General features: G+C 37.0%; 1 protein-coding gene across 1 annotated transcript in view; it reads left to right on the forward strand.

Moving 5' to 3' along the window:
- SH2D6 (SH2 domain containing 6) overlaps positions 1-23324 on the forward strand; it is a 1258756-nt gene that overhangs the window by 513731 nt on the left and 721701 nt on the right. Inside the window, exon 8 of the mRNA XM_044084299.1 lies at positions 3255-3392. Coding sequence (XP_043940234.1) covers positions 3255-3392 — 138 coding nt within the window. The remainder of the gene's footprint in view (positions 1-3254; positions 3393-23324) is intronic.

Below are 23324 nucleotides of genomic sequence, written 5' to 3' on the forward strand. Positions count from 1 at the left end.
TGTAACATCATTATCTTGTTCATATTTTTCCACATTAGTGTTTTGAAATTCTTGCTGTGCGTGCATATTGTTTGTTTTGTGCACATTTTCCTTATTACTCTCCATCTGTTAACGGGCCTCTTATTACATATTATATATAATATCTTGTATTGTTTCATTGTATGACCTATGACCCCTCTCCTCACATTGAGCACTTTTTCCAAGCATTTACTAATTAAATGTTCAAAAGACCCACAATAATAAAATGATTTTGGCAGTTCCCAGTATGTTAATATACCTTATTGACCATTAATTGTCAATACACTAGGCATATGAGCAATTTCTCCATTAATACATTATAAAAATAGCCATATACTTCAGTCTATAACCTTTGTTCATCCAAAATCTGTTTAGCATCTTAAACTGAATGGCAATTTCCTGTAAAGTATGCTTTTCTTCTTCTTAAACTTTAGTAGTTCTAAATTGAACAGTCATGTTTCTTACTTTGAAAGTTTTTAGGGAAAAGAGTGACTACTTAATTGTTCAAAGGAAGCCCTCTTTACATTTATCAAAAAGGTCATAAACTTCTCTGCTAAAAAAACAAGACACCACAAAATAGTTCCACCCATAGAAAAATAATGCTGCTCTAATACCTTGTAATTTAAATGCTACTGGCTGTGTAGCTTTATTCCAAAGTTCATATCTGTTAACGGGTTCATCTTTTTTATACATTATGCTTAACATTGGCTTCATCCCCAACTCTACCTTATTAATGCAGGCTAACTCTAACCCTACCCTAAACCCAACCCTATATATTACCTTAGAAAAATCCTTCTCCTAACACTACCTATGTTCAGATAAATTATGTCTAGTGTTTGTGGTAGGTTTTAGGGATTGGAAAGGGATTTTGTAGGTTTTCAGTGTTTTGTTTGATCTATGTACTGGGATAGCTTATGTGTGGTTGAGTCATTCAGTATTTCAATCAAATAACCTGGACCCCTTCAAAGTAGGAGACACCACTGGACAACACAGGGAAAAACATCGGAACAAAGGATGTAATAGCGTATGGATTTACAGTGGGGAAGACCAAGTGAGCTGCAAAGTTCAAAAAAAAAAAAAAAAAAACTGAGGCTAAATGAAGTTTGTTTTATAACAAGATTTAATGTCATACATATCTGAAGTGTAGTATAGAATCTGGGTGCACAAAAAACTGAGACAGTGTAAAATCTGTTGAAGGGCAGGCTTTGAGACACATGTATTTACTGTGAGACACATACCTCACACTACTTGACTTTAGCATGGGGAAACCTTGCTGGATAAGTGTAATTGCTCTGTTTCACTTGGCATAAAGGTGTGTGTGTGTGTGTGTGTGTGTGTGTGTGTGTGTGTGTGTGTGTGTGTGTGTGTGTGTGTGTGTCAGTGTTTGTTTGTGTTTTCTACTTAAGTAGGACCTTTCATTCTGTTGAGTTTACATTATATATAATTATTATCTGTACTTGGACCACTTGGGAGGAGGGAAGGAAGAATGTAGCAAGATGCTAAAATGGGTCAGGAAATGAAAATGATTAGTAAGTATATGTTACATAGAGCTCAACTTCAAGAATAATGGCAAATAGTAAGGGGGCATGCAGTGTCACTGTAGGCCATTCCTGATCAATGTCTTTATAAGTTAAATTGTTTAACAACTGTCAGGGAAGATGTGCTACTTTGAAACTGTCAGTGAGAACACAGACAAGGTAGGATAGTACAAGGAAAGGAGTACAGCCTGTCCAAAAATGGTTCATAAAAGTCTCCTTTTCTTAAATCACACACACACACACACACACACACACACACACACACACTCGCACACACATGCCCATGCACACACACACACACACACACACACACACACACACACACACACACACACACAAGCGAGCGCTCTTATACATACACACACATACACGCACACACACACACACACACACACACACACACACACACACACTGTTATACACACACACACACACACACACACACACTCACACACCACCTTTTTTATTTCTGTATCTTATACACGTTTTTGAGTTACTTGAGTGTCTACTCTATCCCTACTAGTTTGTTATATTCTTTGCTCTTCCATCTTCTCTCTCTCTCTCTCTCTCTCCCCCATTCCAATGGATAAGTGTTATGATGCCTTAATTTGACTGGAGAAGACAAACTAAAGGAGGCGTGAAGAAGCAACAAACTGGTGGATGCAGTAAATGTAAGCAGAATAGGGAGATGAATAACATTTTATGCACTGTGGAACTTTAGTTATAGAAACAGAAAGATAAAGGCAGAAACAGAAGGCACAGTGCCCTCAATAAAAAATGAAAACAAAAGAACAAACCTTAGATGGGTTTAATTGTTCTCTGTTGCTCTCGTTGCTTACTCAAATCAAATAAGGTGTAAGCTGCCTTATGGAGCTCTGGATTTGTCTCTAGCTTAACATCAGCTTAACTTGAGTTAATGAAGGCTTGTCCTTTTCTGATTCTGAAATGTAAAGTGAAAGATGTCATTTCTGATAATGGACAGAAAAAAATGTAAAGATCTAACAGCATGAAGTTGCAGACAACACAGTTGTAAACATCAAACTCACAGCTAAGAAGGAGAGCAAGAAGGGTTCATAAATAGCCAGGTCTCCATTGAGGTGCCCAGTTCCCTAATTTCCCCAGAACACTGTATGGTTATGTCACTTGCTCAACAGGCAAAAGGAGGCTGAATCAAACCTTGGTCTACAAGGGTGATTAACAGATCACAGTCACAAACTTATATACTAAATACCCGATGGAGAATGAACTGGGTTCTGTTGAAGGTTTACAGTAATAGTCATACCTTTTAACTGCACCTCACTATGAACAACATTTTTTTTTTTTGTGTCTTAAAAGGTCCTTGTTCCACAACAAAAGGGTCTGTCATAATTTTTTAACAAATACTTGTGGTAAATAATACCAAGTCATTTTTACATCAACAGGGCTGTTTGTTAAGTATAAAGAAAAGCATTTTATCCACACTGTGAGCTTCCTAATTAAATATGCTGGCAAGTTGCCATATTTTGCCTGTTTATTCCATGTTATGAGAAAAGGTGTTGCACATTTTCCCTTTTTTTTCCACATAATGAGAGGTATTGTTTTACATTTTGAAGGTGGAAGGTTGACACTAATGGTGGTAGTATGATTAAGTTTCCCCTTGGTGGGGGCAGCTGGAATTCACTGTATGCTCAGTAAATTACATTATTTATGTTCTTCCAGCACCCCATCCTTCAGTGAACAGAAATGTCAAGCCTGGGAAGAAAATGGTACTTCCTCCTGTGACTCATAAGCAGCGTCAGCAAAACAAATCCATGCAGAAATCAGTGCCACCACCTCCTCAAACACGTAGACCATCTGGTAAGTACAACGTAAAGGTCATCAATATAGTCCAGTTGTGTGACCTAAAAGGTAGTTTAAAAAACATTGACTCTGTAAAGTAGGGATCTAAATATTATGCTTAAAATATTTATCTAAACCTTTTTTAAATTATTTCAGATTAGAGGATAGTCTTATACATTGCAGTAATCTATTACACATTTTTGAAATAGTGACTCCAATGCAGTTTCATCTACATGAAGAATACATTTCCAAGATAAAGTATTATCAACAACAGTAAATTTAATGTTGACTACAAAATGTTCTCATTAGATGCTTTAAAAGCAAGAATAGTCTTCATACATAAATATCTATAATGAAGTCCATACAACTTTAGCTTTCTACACTTACCAGAATAGTTCAGTTCCTTAACAGATGGTATTCTTTTAGTAAATGAACATCATATTGATTCAAACATATCCAACTGCTTTTAGTATAAATACAAAAAGTAGTGTTATACCTTAGTAAAGGTCTAATGTACAAGATGTACAATTGAACCAAACTGAGTTAAAAAAAACACATGGCCTTAGATTGCTTTAGTGGGGAAACTATGGTTCTTAGGTTTATAGGAGATTACTAGGCTAATAGCTCAAGAGCCCTTACAAGCCTAGCCAGTTTTACCCAAATTTCACCCATTTTTCTATCCCTAGATGAAAGATAACAAAGGTCAGCAAGTGTGGTTTTGACAATTTTTACAGACTGCCTCTATCCATAAGGGACATGGGCACCATCCCACACTATGACAAGTATATGATGGGTACAAAATTCAGAATTTGAAAATGAATTGCAACAGAAAGTATTCATAGTTCCTTAATGTTCAAATCACTTTAAGGAACTCAGTTTATTATTGACAGTAAGTGTGACTAGGAGAGTCAGGCACTCCTGCCTGCAGTTGTGAGATTTATGGTACAGAAAGTTCTTTTACCATTTACATGGCTCAGTGGCTCAACTTGTGACACAACTGCGTTTGGTGGTAGAAGGAAAGAGGGCTAGGGGTTCTATTCCCTCAGTGATTACTGGTATCTAAGCTCTCTAATGATTGCATGTATTTTATAGCTAGCCTCTGTAACTAGCCTGCTTGTTCCTTGAATATTTCCCAACCGTCCCACCCTTCTGCTGCTGTTGTTTTATAAGACTTGTGTCTCTGCCCTCCACCACTTATGATTACCCGATTTCCAAAGTTCCTCCCTCCCCTCTTTCATTGCTATTAATTGTTGTATAAGCTACTCTTTTCACCCATTGTTTTCCATATGTCCATGATACTAATTGCCCAATGAGCAAACCAGTATTATTCTTGAGTAAACCTCCTTTACTACGTACTGTCTTCTGCACATTTTCCTGGAGCTCAGCAAAGCTTGTAGTCCTAGCCTACATTCCAGAAGTGTTTTATTTATATTCAGTACCATCCAGGCAAAGTTAAGTATCTTTGATTGCTAAGTTGCACTTTAGTTATTTTGAGTGATCACTTTTGTTTCCTGCTTTTTTGTATGCATTTCACTTACTTTTTTGTAAAAAAAAAAGAATGCCCTTCCTGTCACTGTTACTGCCTTGAAACTACCTTCAGGATTTCCAGCTAGTTGTTTAAGTGGTTTGTGTTAGCATTGTACCTGTGGGCCTCTTCTACTGTGTTTTTACATCTGGAGGACTGGATTTGTTCATCTTGTGCAGGAGGTGTTTGGGATTATTGGGAAATATACCAAAAGACTCATAGTATAGTCATTTTACTGGTCAGAGAGCTCATTATTTAGTTTTCTGCTTTTTTTCTGTGCTGCTATAAAATCTGCATCTTTGCATTGGTTTTCAGTGCACTGTACGGTAGCAAACGGCTAGAAAGCAAATTTTCTCTGTAGAATGGCCCATAAAACTATAACCTGTAAAGCAGCAATATGGTGTAAACACCTTGTGCCACAACAAGCTTAGAGCAGCTAGTTGGACATTGAGTGGAAATACCTACAGATGTAGTAGAATTCAGTATTGTGTAAACTTTAAAGTTAGTAGAATTTAGTACTGTTGACATAATCTGCCCCAATAAAGCACGCTTAATAGCCTTCTACCCCAGTATTCCACCCCCTTATATCTCACAAATAAAAGGACTGGACAGTATGGATATACAATTTCCTAACTTCTCTCTAGTGAGTTTGGAGGATATGGACATCTTGAGACAATATGGCATTTATCTCATGTCTACTGATAGCCACTTAATCCTTAAAGAATCAGACACAGTATGCAAGAACTGTATGTACCCAATGGCACTGGAGGCTATACTCTTGCATACAAGTCCACATCAAGTTGTTGAAACCACACAAGCAGCACCCACCTTACATAGCACACAACACACACATAGATTAACATATACTGAGGCACTTAAAAGCAATCTTCCTAAACAACAAAGATCACCTAGACCATCCATTGTCAAAGCTATGCCCCTAAGGCAAACAAACACACTTTCCAGGACTTTCACTATGGGGGACTTCATTGTAAGATATATTAATGCCCCTCTAATCAGCCTGAACAAGAAGATAACTTTTAGTTATTTGCCTGGAGCGTGGCTCCATCAAGTCACACAGACACTCAAGTCATTATGCCACAGGTACAAGTATGATTCCATCATAGTCCATGTAGGTGTAAATGACCTAAGATGTACCTCCCTGTACTATACGAAGACAGCCATTATGGAGCTTTCAGACTATGTGTCTAAGGCTAGGCTGGTATGAGCCTAGCAATGAGCAGCATATTACCGGCCCGAGGATGATGTCACAATATGAGTAAAAAAATGATTAATTTCAACAACTGACTGTCCTTCTGGTGTCATTCTAAGGGGATCCAGTATTTGTCACTTTGGGAGGACATGGCCAACAAACCATGTTGCTTTGTCAAGGATGGTCTGTACCTTTCCCTTCTAGGCTTTCAAAGACTGGCTATGGCTTTGTTCACTCCCATAGTGCCTTTTTTAGGCAATGCCAAATTGACAAACCTAACAACATAGCAATATCAACTTAACAGAACCTCAAGCTGTTACTGCTCAATGTCAGGATCCTAAAAAAAAAAAAAAAAAAACTACACTCCTTCCACGCCTTCCTCACAGTCAAGAATATAGACATCTGTGCACTTAACAAGACACAGTTTAAATTGTCAGGGTACCCTGGCAGTGCAAGGTTTCAGTACCTTCCACACTTTGAGATTAGTAGCTGCACAGGCAAGGCCTAAAGGAGAAGGTGTCTCAATTTAGATTAATAACAAGCATACTTCCAGGTTGGTCAGACAGGATGATGTGCTGGAGTTCCTCCATGTACAGGTCACCATAGACAAAATCCCATATTATATCCTAGCTGTCTATAAGTCACCTTCAATATCCCAAAAAGCTCACAATGCATACTTGGACCTACTGGAGACACTTACCATTCAACCTAACACACTACTCATAGAAGACTTTAACTTACCCTCTATAGATTGGGAAAACTACATGGCCTCAAATCTACAGGCACAGAGATTCCTGCATTTCATAAATACAAACACTCTTCACCAAATAGTGAATACACCCAGTAGAAGCTCCAACATACTGGACTTCATGCCCACCCTCCCCAGTGTCCCATCCTCCCTGGTAATGTCTGACCATAAAGATGTTTCCTTCAAAATCAAAATCAACTCCATAATCCCATTAAAACCAGTAACAGTTAGGGACTATTCCAAAGCAAATTACCTGTTATTAAATGACAGTGTGTCAACATTCAATGCCCTTCCAAACTCTGAAAACACACCAGCCTACAGTGAATTAGTTTCAGAAACTCTGTACAGCCATGTCAATGACTGGACTGAAGCTGCTGTACTTACCAGAAATAAGCCCAGGACTAACCCCAGACATAAAATGCCTTGGTGGCATCCCAAATTAAACAGGATATACAACAAATGGAAAAAAATATGGCAAAAATCAAGAAGAGTAATTCCCATAAAGATAAAAACATTCATCAACATAACTAGGCAACTAAGAGATCCAATTAGGTCAAGAAAAGACAACTTTGAGGTTAAAATATCCTCCCAGGTGAAAGATAACCACAAAGCCTTCTACAGATAAGTCAGAAACCTCAAGGGCAACACATAACAATATGCTGAACTGTTGGTTAATTCACCAAGTGCCACATTCACCAAGCCTGATGATATAGTGAACTTGTCAGGGGACAAAATCATTTCCAACTTTACCCCGCTCACCCCAAACTATCCACCCAATAATACCCTGAAACATAACCTCTCCAACTATAACTAGAGAGCATGTACTGGTTGCACTCACTAAAGCCAAGAACATGATCTCAATGGGCCCTGATAACACCCAAGATGCCTCCTGAATAGTCTAAAATATGACTTATCAGGACCCCTGGAGTCATTATTTCACTATAGTCTTAAAAGAGTCTTTGCGCCACATGAATGGAGGACTGCAACAATCATTCCCCTTCGTAAAGGAGTACCTTCAATAGATCCTAGCCTGAACCTACAGACCCATTAGTCTGACTAGTCTTATTTGCAAAGTCATGGAAAGAATTATCATTGAAATTATCAACAAAAGCATAGGAGACCTGCAGACAGTTGATCCATCCCAGTTTGGCTTTGTCAAAGGAATGTCATGCATGCTGAATCTGGTGGACGTCTTTGAAAAGGTCACTAAGGCAATGGATTGGGGGGGGATGGTGCATACTGCCTGCCTAGATCCTTGGTATTTGATAGAGTACCCATTTGGCATTGTCAACAAACTTACAGAACTAGGTATAAACCCCTTTATAACATGCTGGATAGCTAGCTGGCTCACTAAGACCCAGGAGGTTAGAATCAGTAAGGCCACCTCCACAAAGAACCAGTAACCAGTGGAGTCTCCCAGGGCTCTCTGCTAGGCCGACTTCTCTTTGGCATCTACTTCTCTGATGTCAAAGCCAAAGAAAAATGCCTCTAGATAACCAAGTTCACTGTTGATTGCAAACTGGGAGCAGTCATTGAATCTTCCCAAAATGAGAACACCCTTCAGGAAGATTTAATACAGACAAATGCTTGGTTTCAAAGCCATGGCTTAAAACATGATATGAAGAAATGCAGTATAAACTATGTCATCAGTAAAACACCCTCATTGTTCTAGTTGTCAGTGATTTTGGAACTCATGTAGATAGTAACCTTGCCTTCAATCAGTATATCTCCTAGTTAGTAAGAAAATCCTTCTATATTGCTCAGCTTATAAGTAAAGGCATGGCATCTAGGTCCAGAGAGGTCATCATACCATTGTACTCCACCCTAAGAATCAGCATAAGTTCTCTTCCTCTCTGCAATAAAGACAATGGAGAGCAATTTCACACCTCACTGTCTTCAATACAGCAGCCACCTGAACTCCTGGCATCAGCAGGACTAATTACCTGTATAAGATTGTCAACATTAACTGGATACAAATTTCTCTGTGTCTCTGGTATGTCATGCAAGTGCAGACCAATTCCTCTGCAAACTATGTGAGAAGTTAATCTTAAAAAGGTGAGTGGTCTTTCCTTTTGTTTGATTCCAAGGTAAGGAAATGAAAGTTTTATAAAGTACAAGGAGGTTGCAGGTACCTACACAGTACTGGAATCATATTTTTGGGAGAAAAGCAACCTAAGAGTTGAGCTAAACTCTAGGAGAAGGTGAAGTTTTCCTTTAAAGGAAGATTGTGATATATCATAAGGCCTTGAGTTATGGAATGAATTTACTAATCTTACAATGCATGTACTCCATGTATTGTATAACCCAGACACCCATAGATTCCACTTATCAGTTTTATTCCTGCTTCTCTTAATTTAGATTAGTGCTTCTCATTCATTTCAGTGGAATGCAATAACTACATTAATAGCTAGTTTGTGGTTCAAATAGTTTAAGTAGCTAGTTTATGACATTATGAAGAGACTATCTTGTGAATGTTTTTCTGAATGGTTTTCTGTGTTTTATTAGCTTCAGTAGTTTTGAAGTAGTTTTGTGAAAAGATGAGTGTTATGGTAATACCGGTTCAGTGTCTTTCCTATGTATATTTTAAATAATGTTACAGAGTTTAAGTTTCTGTTTTAACATTTTATTTGCAACACAGACTCAATCATAACCAGCGTATTATGCATTTTAGACATGAATGCTAAAGAAACTCACCTTGGGAAGAGAATTTTCGCATCCCTGTCAGGAACATTGATGGCTATGATCAGAAACATTATCATAATTCTTTGTAGTGCACTGAGTTTCATCTGAGCCATGTACTACCAGTTACAACAAAAAAAGTATGAGCACAAAGTGTATTATAAAAGCCAATAAAACACTTTTGCACCATTAAAGAGACAACAGGAATTAATGAAATGTCTCTGAAGAATGAAGAGCTTTAAAAGGCACTTTGTCCTGCCATGCTTTTTGTTAAAAAATGTGAAGTTCTAACAGCTTACCTTTTGTCACTGTTCTTTGCTGGCAAGTAATGCCCCTAATGCATGAAGAAATCTTAACAGTGCTTAGGGGTGCTTATGAAACTTTTGTTAAGCACTTCTAAGTGCTGTTATGATCATGTTTCAGACCAGGGAAGTGCTTAACTTGTTTAGTTTTTTTCTCATTATCTGACAATAATCTTGGTGCTCCATGCACTACATTATTTAGGTGTCCCTGCACCTCCCTGAGCCCCACATCCCTGAGGATTTATTCCAAGAAGTTCATTTCTTAATGCTGAAGTTACTAATTACTGTTTTCACTAATTCAATACTCACACACACACACACACACACACACACACACACACACATACACGCACACACACACATAACTAATTAAACCACTTTTATGACTGCGTGCACCTTAGGTGTCTGCTTGCAATCAAATGAATGAGTAAATACATAAGTACTGGCCCAGAAATATAATCCAGCTCACTGCTGTCAGAATCATACAGTACAACCCATTGAACCTTCCATGCCTTCTCAACCGCTTAGCTCAAGAATCAGAAACAAAGACCCAAAAGTAGGGACAGATATTAAATATTGTTCTTTTACACTTAGAACATTTCTAGTAAAACAGATTTTGCATTAGCAGGCATTTTCTGAAAGATATGAAGTCTGAAACTCACATCTGTCATTATGTGGTAAATGCAATCAACAGCAATTTGCTTGGAAACCACAGATTTTATGAGGATTACAGACAACTGAGAGACATGTTCTCTACGTGCATGTGCTCGCAAATATACACACACACATACACACACACACACACACACACACAAACACACACACGCACACGCACACACACACACACACACACACACACACACACACACACACACACACATGGCCAACAAGTGCAATCAGTTGTATGACTGAGTACATTGTAAATGTCTGCTTGAGATCAAAGGAGGATAATGCATAAATAATGGCATAGAAATGCACTTGCTTACTGCTGTCAGAAGCACATTGTGCAACCACAGCAACCCCCTCAGCCTTTTTCTCAAAAATCACAAAGACCCAAACTCAAGCTCAAATTTTAAATATTGCTCTTACATATTTAGGAAGTTGCTAGAATACAAGATTAGCATTAACACAGTACAACCATTGCAACCCCTCAACCCCACCTTGCAAAGGCCTAATCTCTGGAACAGATTTTAAATATTGTTCAACATACTTAACTTGCTAGAATACAAGTTTTGTATTAGCAAACATTTTCTAAAGAATATGATGTCTAAAAGTCATTATTTAAAGACTGCAAACCACCATTTGCCACAAAACTCCACATTTATGAGGAGCAGACCAAAATATATATTGACTTATTTACACAGGCATTCTGGACAAAGCCAAAAATAAAAGGATGACAAGGCTTTCAAAAAGGAACAACTTTCTAACAGTACTCTGATAATTCATGTTAAAAGTTAATAGAAAAACAAGTAATGAATTAATGTGCATTTTCTGAACACTTAGAAGTATGAAACTTTAATACTTGCTACCTGTAATCATCTCTGATTTTACCAGAACAGACAAAAATATGAGCCAAAATCAAGTATGTTGTGGAAAATCAGGGACAGTTAAGATGTAGAGCTATGCCATCTGTCCAAGTGCAAGTACACCTACACATGCAGACATGAATGTGCGCATGCACGCACGTGCACTCACACACACACATACTCTCTCTCTCTAAATGTACTGCATACAGTTATTTACCAGATCCTTATTCCACTCTTAGCAATGTTCTTTTCATGATGTAATAAAATCCATTGTACAGATGAAACATTATGAGCAAAAGGTGATTTTTTTGTACTACTGAAGCTGAAATTAAATTTGTTCAATGCACTGAGCAGCCTTTCTTGTTTAAAAAGACCATGCTAAACTAGCATTTAATTGCTGGTCTGTTTTGATTGTGACAGCTCCTGGAAGTTTCTCTCTCACTCTGTCTCTTTCTCTCTCTCTCTCTCTCTCTCTCTCTCTCTCTCTCTCAGTGGCTCTCAATTAAGCCAATAAGAGAGAAGAAACTGGAGCTGTCGAAGTGAAAGTGGATCAGTGTAGCAGACTCAGAAGTAGGGCTCAAAATTTGAACACTCCGCCAAATGCTGAGCTGTTGAGAAGTATGACTCCTTTCTAGGCACAAGTGGATATTTAAGCACTGTTTCAGTGATCAGTAACTTAATAACTCCCAGTGTAAGGATTATGCTTGCCTGTAAGCTTGAGTAGTTGTAAAAATGTTGGTTCAATAGAAGATATTAGATTACATCTGTCTTTGTGATAGAAGCTTAAGTCACTCTTGGATACAGAAGTCAAACCATTCTTTTTCATATTCAAGACATTTAGAGAAAAAATGTGGAATGGCTCAACCAGGTATTGTTTATTGTGCTTTTTTCAGCAATATCATTATCTGCACATAGCATCTCTTCCGACATCAGTAATAAATAAATGACTTACTTTTCTACACATTACTCTGACTTCTAATCCTCCCTGTCACTGGTACTTGGTGATAAGAAGGAATTAACTGTTCCTCATTTAGCATACACACCAGGGCTAAGACATAAAACTTTTGTTTTTTTATTAGCCACAATATTTGTTTATTTATTTATAGTTGTTTACTAAGGTATAACACTTATCAAACAACAACCATTTACAGACTCAGTCCATTTTCTTACAGCAGCACTGCATTGCTTCATGTAGGATCATAGGAGTTTACTAGGTTATCAACCTGGAGGTCATTTCAAGCCTAGCCATTTCATCCCAGCATAATACCATAGACACTCTAGTCGATACCCAGGACTGTGTGTATCACTAGATAGAACAGAGACTGTATCCAGCTCTGAAGTGGTAACCAGCATTAAATAACACTGCACTCAACAGCTATTTTATTCTGTTTGGTTATTTGTTTGTTTGTTTGCTTACTCCTTTATTTACTGAGTGGTAACACTAATCCAAATAGAACCTTTTCATTTATCTGAGAGTAGAAGAGAGCCCTACAGACCACTATGGAGAACTGCAAACGTACACAGTGTTACAGTCATGAGTAGGTTGTATATTGTGGCACGGTACAGGAATGGCAGGAAACATGTTCAGAGGTATGCATGATATCATGATACAAGGCAGCAATGAGCAGAAAACAAAGATATATCAATGGATTTACCACCTGTCCTCTTTTCTCAGGCTCATCCTGCTTTTAGACAGTTGTGTCCTCTGAAAACCATAAAAATGACAATGCCCTGATATTTTAAGAGAAGAGCTATTATACAACTTCCTTTTAAATATTGCAGAAGACTAGGGTACTTTGTCTGAAATGCATGTTAAAAAACAACAGAAACAACCCCTACTCTACAAATACTAATTTTCATTTTTATAGTAAAGTATAAACAATTCTTTTACATTGGTTGAATTTCATGCATCAGTTAAAAAATGTCCTATTTTCCTACCTCTCAACCTCTTATTGCAAGAACTCTGGACAAAGCCTAAAATAATGGGGGGGGGGCAAAGGCCCAAAAATAGGGACAGATTTTAAATTTTGCTGTTATAAACTTAGAAAGTTGTTTGAATAACAGGATTTATGTTAGCATGCATTTCCTGAAGGATATGAAGTTTGAAACTAAAATGTGTGCTGCTATTTAATGACTTCAGTCCTCAGTGGTTTGCCAGAAAAATAAAATTTTTATTTGTAAGAGAACAAAAATATGAAGCAAAAATCTGGACATTCTGCAAAAACCTGGACAGTTGAGAGGTATGCGGTTATTTTAGGTATCAAAAACGTACTAATCCTAGTATCAAACAGTGTAATAGCTGGACAACTAAAAGGTTATCCTAGCCTGATGCAAAACATGGTGGAGTCAAAACAGATTTCAAGAGGCATGCACAAATTTGTTTAAAGTAAAAGTAACAAATTATAAGTTAAGCAACATATAAGCCAACCGATCTTGGATTTGAATATGATACACTAATTTATTATTATTATTATTATTTTTTTTTTTTTTACTAACCAGGTAGGTGGGTTGGTCCAGGATTTTTTTTCGGCCAGGAGATGAGCCAAAAGGCTGTACAAGTTGGATATTTGATATAGAAGAAAAAGCACTGAGGAAGTCGATAAGTAACAGTATATTTATTATAACAGAGACAAGGGACAGTAGATGAACTGTTTGAACTGTTTGAAAATTAGTTATTTAAAGTACAGAGAACAAACCACAAGTAAAGCAGCATATAACCCACATATTGATCATAGTTCTGGATATGATGGACTGAAGAAAAAGTGAACATGGCTTTATAAGAAGGGAAAAGAGGAGCATTACCAATGATCTCCTACTGGTTGACAGATAATGAAATTATAGCACTTTGCCACAACTCCTTTTCATAAGGTTAAAGTGATCAGGGTCGTATCTTTGCCACAAACTGCACTAATCTCAGAACTGATTAAATTAAGGATGGGGATGAAGACAGTGAAGTTTCCTGGATAGGGAATGTGAGGGCCACACTCACCTCCTAATGTGCCTGCATGCACCAAGCTACGTGTAACCATTGACTGCATTCATTCAGCTGCCTTTACTAAGTTTGTTTGCTCCCTTGCCACCTCCTACAAAGTAAACTGGCCTCCTTCTGCTCATTTTCGCCTGTTTGACAGATGTCACTGGTTTCTTAACTATGTTCTTGAACTCAAATCACCAGTGGAATGAAGTGTTGCCTCTATGTCAAAGGCCAAGCATTAGAGTTCTTATGTGATCAGTGAAATGTATTAATTTTATTCCTGCTATGAGAAGTAATTCACAGTCAGTATAACTATTAAAAACCATGTCTGACTTTAAATTTGTGTAACCAGTCTTTATTCACAGTAACAGTTTTCATCAATGTTGTAAATATACAGAAAAAATGAAGCATTTTATGCTTTACTATTGCAAATATGAGTAAAATGCCACCTGTCATGCTACTGAACAAACTACAGATAGATCATAACACACTTCAGCAATAAATTCATCAACAGAATGTTTCCTGGTCTTTCAGATCATAATGCTTTGCCCACAGCAGTAACTTGCTCTCAGATTTTATGATGAATCTTTTTTGGTTCAGTGTGTGAGTGTTCCAAGTCCGAAGCAAATACCTTTTTAAGCCTTTACCTTTTTCCAGGAAGCTCCAGCATTTTCTGAATCTTGGTGCTGCTGCTTAAAGTAATTTATTTAATATACCCTTCAGCTCTTAAACATTTAATATTCAGATTAAGCAGTCTGAGCTCTGCACCTCAGTACCATAACATTCTACACCCCATTAATTAGCTTCAGCAAATAAGCAACACTGCATGCGGCAAGAGGTTCCTGAAGAAATGAGCAGCCAAGACTGTGTAGGTAAAAGTTTTATGCATTTAAAGGGAACTTGTTGTTGTTCACTTATCACAGAAGACCAGTTAACCAGGGTTCAGATAATTATAATTTAATTGTACATAAAATTCAACAGAGTACCCTGTAGAGATGTTCAGGGAGAAGTCTAGTGTAAAAAGTCATTTAACGTAACAAAACTTCTCAGATTCCTAGTATCAGAGTAGGAATGCTTTCCTAAACTAGTAAGAGTAGACAAATAGACCATCCCTAGACCGACCTATCCCTCTCAACTTTCCATGGCCAGCAACAAAATAAGACAGCTAACTTCTTTTTAAAAATGTTAAAGAATGCAAGCTCACGTAAGCCACTTACTCAGAATCGTGGCTTTTTTTGCAAGAAGGCCCATCCTCCTCTAGTTCAAGTGTCTGAGCAGGGAATTTCGACATTATGTACTTTTTTGTGTGTTGTTCTCTAAAACTTCTAAGATGATTAATCGTGCTGAAAAAGTCTACTTCACTCTTATATGAATCCTTATGGAGTTTTCTTCTCCTAATTGAACTCTTTCCAGAATTGTTTCATTTGCCTGTATGAAACAAAACAACTTCAAAACAAAATGTCTCAGATTCATTACAAAACCTACTGTCCTTAAAATGATTTTTGTACAGAAGCATAGGTAGGGTGGGTGAAGGGGTCATCAGTTCAGGGTGCAAGGTGTTGGGGGCATGATTGAGAAATGCTGAGCATTCAGAACTTACTTATATTACAGTTATTTGTTTCTGTGCTGGTATTTCTTAGTGCCAGTACACAAATGATTAGCTATTCTGTTTTTGTTGTCAGGACTGCAGTGTGAATGGTATACATTTAAGCAAGTACCTTGCTACACATATAGGACACAGTTTACTACAGAGTTCAAAAGCAGAAAGAGTTTTTTTTGTTTGTCTTTTTTATTCCACAACTTGGAGTTGAAGCATGGCAGATCAGACAAAGGCATCTGGAACAAGATAAGCCAGCTGCTGGTCTAATTCTGTATGGCAGCAGACATCACAAAGTTTGGTGGCCTTCCAGTTGCTTAAAGGCTACCTTAAGGTTGTCCAGTGTTAAATTTTGCTACCACACTCTAGACTCTGCCTCTTATATAAATATTCTTCCCAGCATCTAGCAAAAGGGAATGAGTTCTAAAAGTGACACTGAATGATATTTCTTCTACTTATATTAATGATTAGTCCATCACTGGAATGCTTCTATAAGAACAGAAGCTGTCTGTGCCTTTTTACACTACATTTTTTTATTGTTTTGTAATAGTGAACACCTAATAAGTCTTATAAAATAATTAAACAACTGTATGAATTCCACAGCATATCAACTGCTACTTTTCTTTTTCCATTTCTAATACTGGCCATAACCAGATTTGGCATTTGCTATCTCTTCTTCCCTTACTGCTACCCCTAACCCCAGCCCTTCACAATACCTTAACAAAACCACTTTCTCTATCAGTGCCACTATATAAGACTGACACACACTGCAGATATACCATCACACAACAACTATTACCTAACCTAACTAAAACTATTACCTAACCTAATCCAGAAACAAATACACACTACATCTATCCCCTTACATAGGTTCATAGATTAGTATTAAGCTAACTGCCCTTGCGAGCCATTTTAAGCCTAGCCAGTTATCCCTTGTGAGACTCAAACCCTGCACCTTGTGTTTGTAAGGCAAACACCTTAACCATTAGGCCATCCTCCTTACCTAGCTAGTATACTAACCCTAACTGGATAAATCCTATTTACTTGCAAATAAGTACAACTCACATGTCACAGAAATTTGATGAACTGATTTGTTACATTTTTGGATGCTGGCCAACACAACTTTAATTTAAAGAGACAGCGATATGCTCTGTTGACAAGAGGAACAAGAGTTAGCACATATTACTAAGGTGGAGTGTGGGGGGGGGACCTCAACCCTAACCCTGCCTCTAGCCCTTCCCATAACACTACCACTATTGAGATAAATTTGAGTTGAATGTGGTCAAGTTTTTGGTAGTGCATCAGAAAAGTAAATTTGTTTTCTTTTTTGTGGACTGTGTGACAATATGCTACATTAGCAATATAGTGATTGGTTCCTGTTTTATTTGTCAACCAAGTAACATGACAACTTATTTTATATATATATATATATATATATATATATATATATATATATGTGTGTGTGTGTGTGTTTATATATATATATATATATATATTTATATATATATATATAAACACACACACACACACACACACACACACACACACACACACACACACACACACACACACACACACACACACACACACACACACACCACACACATTCTATTGGATTCCTGCTTTGAGGAAGTACAGTATGTGGTTTGAGGTACTTAGGGAAGCTATATTAAAGTTCTAGCAATGTTACCTTATTTATATGTTTGCAAGAAACTCTGAGTCTGACAAATAGAGTAATCATAGTTTTTTTGTTTGGAGACTGATAGGAGGCCTTGCTTTGCTGCTGAAATGGGGGCATTGATAGCTGTTTATGTATTCATAGGATCATATAAAGTTACTAGGCTAATGGGCCTAGGGCCTTACAAGCCTAGCCAAGTTCTACCCTTATTTCCTCAATCAGCATCTATTGCCCGTGTCCAAGAGTGACACAGGTGGAACCCCTGGGGTGAATTTATGGTTACCCATCTGATCATGGAAGTGGAAGTCTGTTCCAAAGGTGTGGTAACCAGCAGGTTCAATTGATGTCACATACCATGTATACCAGGTTAAGGTCTTTAGAATGAGTAAACTGTGTACCATTTGACTTGCGGATATGCAGCATTTCTAATAAAGCAGGGTCGGAGATTGCCTTATATGCAAGGCAGAGATCCCCTCTGAAGTAATCTATATGAAACAGAATAAAGTGACAGTAATTTCATATAATCCACATAGGACAGATGCTGAAGACCTTAAATTTTCCTTGTGAGGAACCTTTGCGGTCTCTCCAAACAGATGCTTGGAAAGGTACATGCCAAAGGGGGCGCTGTAGTCAGTTATTGGCCCGATGTGAGAAGAGTACAGGGAGGTTATAACATCTTTTTTTCTGGAGGCAATGCCCTTACTTATGAGATTATCAGTATAGAATGCCCTTCTTACCACTTTGGAGACGTGGTGATCAAAGGTAAGGTTGTTGTCAACCTGTGTGCCCAGGTCTCTCACCACAGAGTGTGTACTTAGGGTGTTGCTGCTGATGTGGTAGTTAGCTGGAACATCACTCTTACTAAAAGGGATGATAATACATTTTTTTGCATTGAGTTTAAGGTCATGACTTTGGCACCACCATTTGTTTGTGTAAGACCTTCTTGTAGGATGTTGACATTGTTTGGAGATTCTATGACCGCTCCCAGTTTGCAGTCATCAGCAAACTTTGTCAGCCACTAACCTTTAGTTTTTGCTTGTACTTCAGAGAAATAGATTCCAAACAGTAGAGGTCCCAGGACTGATCCTTGTGGAACACCATTGGTTACAGGTCTCCTGTTGGGGTGAATTCCCCTATTTTGACTATATGGGATCTGTCAGTGAGCCAGTTAGTGACTACACATTTGGGATATTGAATCAGATATCTATAAAATAAATGTGAAACAGGATCGGTCTGAGCTGGCTTACCACTAGCTACAATTTTACATTCAGACATGATACCAACAATTTTCACAATCTGGGATCAGTCGAATATCCAGTTTTCAATCCAGTGGAAAAATAGGGGTTTACATTAAGTTTGCTAATTTTTTAATCATCAGAAATTCCACATTTAGCAATATGGGTGGGACGATTTAACTGGGGTTATATTCATAGGTTGAAAAAAAGCCTCCTGAAAAGCTATGCTTTTGTTCAGGCATGGACCCAGTCAACTGGTTTAGCAGAACTATAGCTATTGGTTAAAAAACAGAAAAATCTACCAAAGCTAGACTTTCCACCGTGTGATACCTTGAACTTCTTGTATAAGAGGCAACATGGGATATATGCAAATTACCCTTTAAGGATATCAGGTGTTTCAGATAGCTAGCAAGTCTGAATGTCCATGATTTTTTCTTTTACTTTTAAGTGTATTTATGGACAATTTCAGACTAATAAAGCTAAAACCTCAAGCTGTAGATATTCATGTTTCTGCCTTCTTATGGCATCATCAGCATAGCATAAGAAGAATGTGTAACTTTTGGAAACACAGGGTTGTCATACCCAACTGATATCCATAAACATTAAGGTGTCTACAAAATATCTCAACTAACAAACTAAAACAATGAGTAAAAAGGTCACACAGGAAAACCAATTGGTTAAAAAACACAAAAAGAAAAATCTAGCAAAGCTTACTGTGTGATACCTTAAACCTCTTGTATCAAAGGAAACATGGGATATATGCAAATTACCCTTTAATGCTATCAGGTATTTCAGCTAAATGGCAATTCTGAATGTTCATGACTTTTTCTTTTACTTTTAAGTCTATTTATGAACAATTTCGGGCCAATAAAGCCAAACCCTCTAGCTGTGGACATGCATGTTTCTGCCTTCTTATGGCATCATCAGCACAGCATAAGAGGAATGTTTGACTTTTGGAAACAATAGAATAAGTCATGGACATTCAGAATTGTGATTTAGCTGAAAGACCTGATATCCTTAAAGGGTAATTTGCATGTATCCCATGTTGCCTCTGATACAAGAGGTTTAAGGTATCACACAGTGGAAAGTCAAGCTTTGTTAGATTTTTCTTTTTATGTTTTTTAACCAATTGGATTTCCTGTGAGAACTACAGCTATAAGAGTTTGGTCATGTTACTTTGAGTGTACCACAAAACCTATGATAGGACATTTGTAGTTTTCTCTTTATTAATAATTTGCAGTTGGTCTAAAAGGCCACATTTTACGCTATGTGCATGACAATAACACAATGGTTTGGAGAATCTTTTATGTTGGCAAAGGGTGAGCTGTAATTGGATGTCTTTAGAAGCTGTGACTAGTCCACAAATAAACTCATTATTGACAGACCCCAGTAGACCCCATTCTGTGTTGTTGCTTCCTCACAAAAACTGTCTCCTGCACACAGCTGATCATTAATGTGCTTGGAAAACTGGCAGGGTCTGTGCACCCAGACATCTACGGCTATGGCTTACATCCAGCCTTGAGTGTTTTCCTACCACAGAAGTGGCATCACAAGACAAGTGATAGCACAGAACAAACACTGCTCTTTGGTCACCTGTAAACTTATGATATAAGCAAGATTAGCAAAAGGTTTATATGTCTTGATCCCAAAGTGTGAATATTGTTTTCCATCTATAGTTTCCTTTTCTTAGTCAAACTTTTTTATATCACTTTGAATATGAGTTAGAGATTTATAGCTCGTTCAAACTACACAAAGCACTATTGTGTTAGTTTTAGGAAATCCCTCTGCCTTATTGACATTCACTGCTTATGTGTTCTTTTAGCACCCTTACTTCCTAAGTCATTGCTTGAGGACTGCTTGGACACTCTTTAAATAGGATGCTATGAATTTTCAGTATTCTCTAAGGTCACAAAACAATATGACATAAGTACCTGTGAAATCAAAAAGTGAACTTAGCACAGACAATACAACATTCAAAATGGGATTTGTCATTTAGGGTAAGCTGCTTCCTGACTTTAGATCTGTTTAGGATCAAAAGATTTAATAATTTGAAATACATTTAGGGAGCAAGGACAGTGTAAATATTTTCCTTGCTAAAGCATAATTTCTTGGAGTTGCTTTACTTCCCTCAAAATTACTTCCATCAATCTAGCAAATGTATTTTTCTCTTATTGGGAATTAGAACTGGGCCCCCTCAAAAAAACATGCATACGTATGTACACATGCAGAAACACATACACACACAGATATATATATATATATATATATATATATATATGATTTCACTTCAGAATCCTGAAATATCACAATCCTGAATTTCATAATCCTGAAGCCCAAAATCCTGTAAATTCAAAATCCTGAAAACTCAAAATCCTGAATCCCAAAATACTGAAAATATACAGGGCACATAGAATGAACATATTCCAGTAAAGGACACACAGAAACACATACAAGACAAAGTATAACACTTTTCACCAAGTATGAGCAGAAGGGCTGTGCCCCCACACCCCCTGCTAATTAAATATATGAACTCCAAGATTGCACTCCACAGAAAAAAATGGCAAATATACCATTACATGTTCCATTAGTAATGTTCCCTTTTAACTTGCTATACTACAGCATAACTCATGATAGTGTAGTGAAGTGCAATCTTGGAGTTGATATATTTAAGTAGCAGGGGGTGTGGAGGTGCAGGGGGTCTTGTCCCCTGCTTATATTTGGTGGAATGTAATATGGTTTATGTTGTCTATAGTCATTATATGTATCCTGTGCGTTTTCAGTGTTTTGGGATTCAGGATTTTGGTTGACAGGGAGTTTGGTTTAATATCTGTTTAATTGACCACATTTAGTCGATTTTACAGATGGTCAAAAAATGTGCAAGACTGACAATCACCAGGTAGGGGAATATTCCTTTTCCCTGGGGATTGTGTGATCTCAGAGTTAGTATATATAATTAGCAAGAGGTGTGGGGACACAGCTGCAAAAGACAGTGTTTTAAACTTGCATGCACTAAGGTTCTTCCATGGCACATGCATACTGGGTAGTCAAAGTTTCAGTTTTCAGAGTAGAGTGGTTTACCTTCAGAATGTCGACATTTGTGTATATATATATATATATATATATATATATATATATATATATGTGTGTGCACATCGGCATTGTGATAGTAAACCATAAATATATATATATATATATATATATATATATATATATATATATATATATGTGTGTGTGTGTGTGTACGGGAGCCGTTTATAATCTCGAAATATTGAAATGTCGAATTTCAGTATCTGGAGACTATAAACCCGAATGTTTAATATAGCGAAAGTTCATAATCGCGAATTCGAATATCTCAAATTCGCGGTTATGGCCTTATGCTACGTGATGTCCAGTTTTGTGTGTTTATGGTGCGTGGTGCTGTGTGTGGATCTAGGTGTTTTGTCAGGTAAGTGAGTGTTTTGTAAGGGATTTGAGTGGGGGTTACCGTGTGTTTGAGTGTGCTGATAATGTTTGATGTGTGTGTGTGTGTGAGGGACTGGAGAATGTGCGTGTGTGAGTTTGCTTTTTTTATCCTGTTTGTGCGATCTCGGAGTTAGTATATATAAGTAGTGGGGTGCAGGGGGGCTTTCCCCCCTGCTTATGTGTGTATGAGTTGTGTATGTGTGTAGTTTTTGTTTGTTTATGTTGTGATATGGGTGTTGTGGTGTATGTATGGTGTAGTGTATGTGGTTTGTTCGGTGTTTTGAATTTCGTGGTTTTGGGTTCAGGGTTTTGTAGTTTCGGTGTTTTGTGGATTCAGTTTCATAGTTTTGAGATACTGAAATTCGATGTTTCAGTATTTCGAAATTATGAAGTGAATCTATATATATATATATATATATATATATATATATATATATGTGTGTGTGTGTGTGTTGTGTGTGTTTGTGTGCATGTGTGTGTGTATATATGTGTGTGTATATATAAATATATATATATATATATATATATATATATATATATATATATATATATATATATATATACATATATATATATATATATATATATATATATTTATATATATGTGTGTGAGTAATATATATATATATATATATATATATATATATATATATATATATATATATATATATATATATATATATATATATATATATATATATATATATATATATATACATAACACCATGAGCAGTGGACAAAACTACCATCCACTCCCATTTTGTTTGTTTTTTCAAACCTTTATTAAATTATCACTTGTGACATAGGCACACTTACATTTATATAAAAGTAATCAAACTGTATTAACAAGTTAAAATTAACAGACATTATGCTTCACATATATTGCTATATATCATAAAACATAAGCAACTTTACATAAATTATTCAATTCCTGCCCCTTTTTTAAACAGGAAACATCTTTATTAAACCATTGATGACATAACACTGAATCCCTTACCATGGAAAGCACAGGAA

The sequence above is a fragment of the Protopterus annectens genome, chromosome 9.part0 (genome assembly GCF_019279795.1).
Source record: "Protopterus annectens isolate FY-2018-M chromosome 9.part0, PAN1.0, whole genome shotgun sequence".
NCBI lineage: Eukaryota > Metazoa > Chordata > Ceratodontiformes > Protopteridae > Protopterus > Protopterus annectens.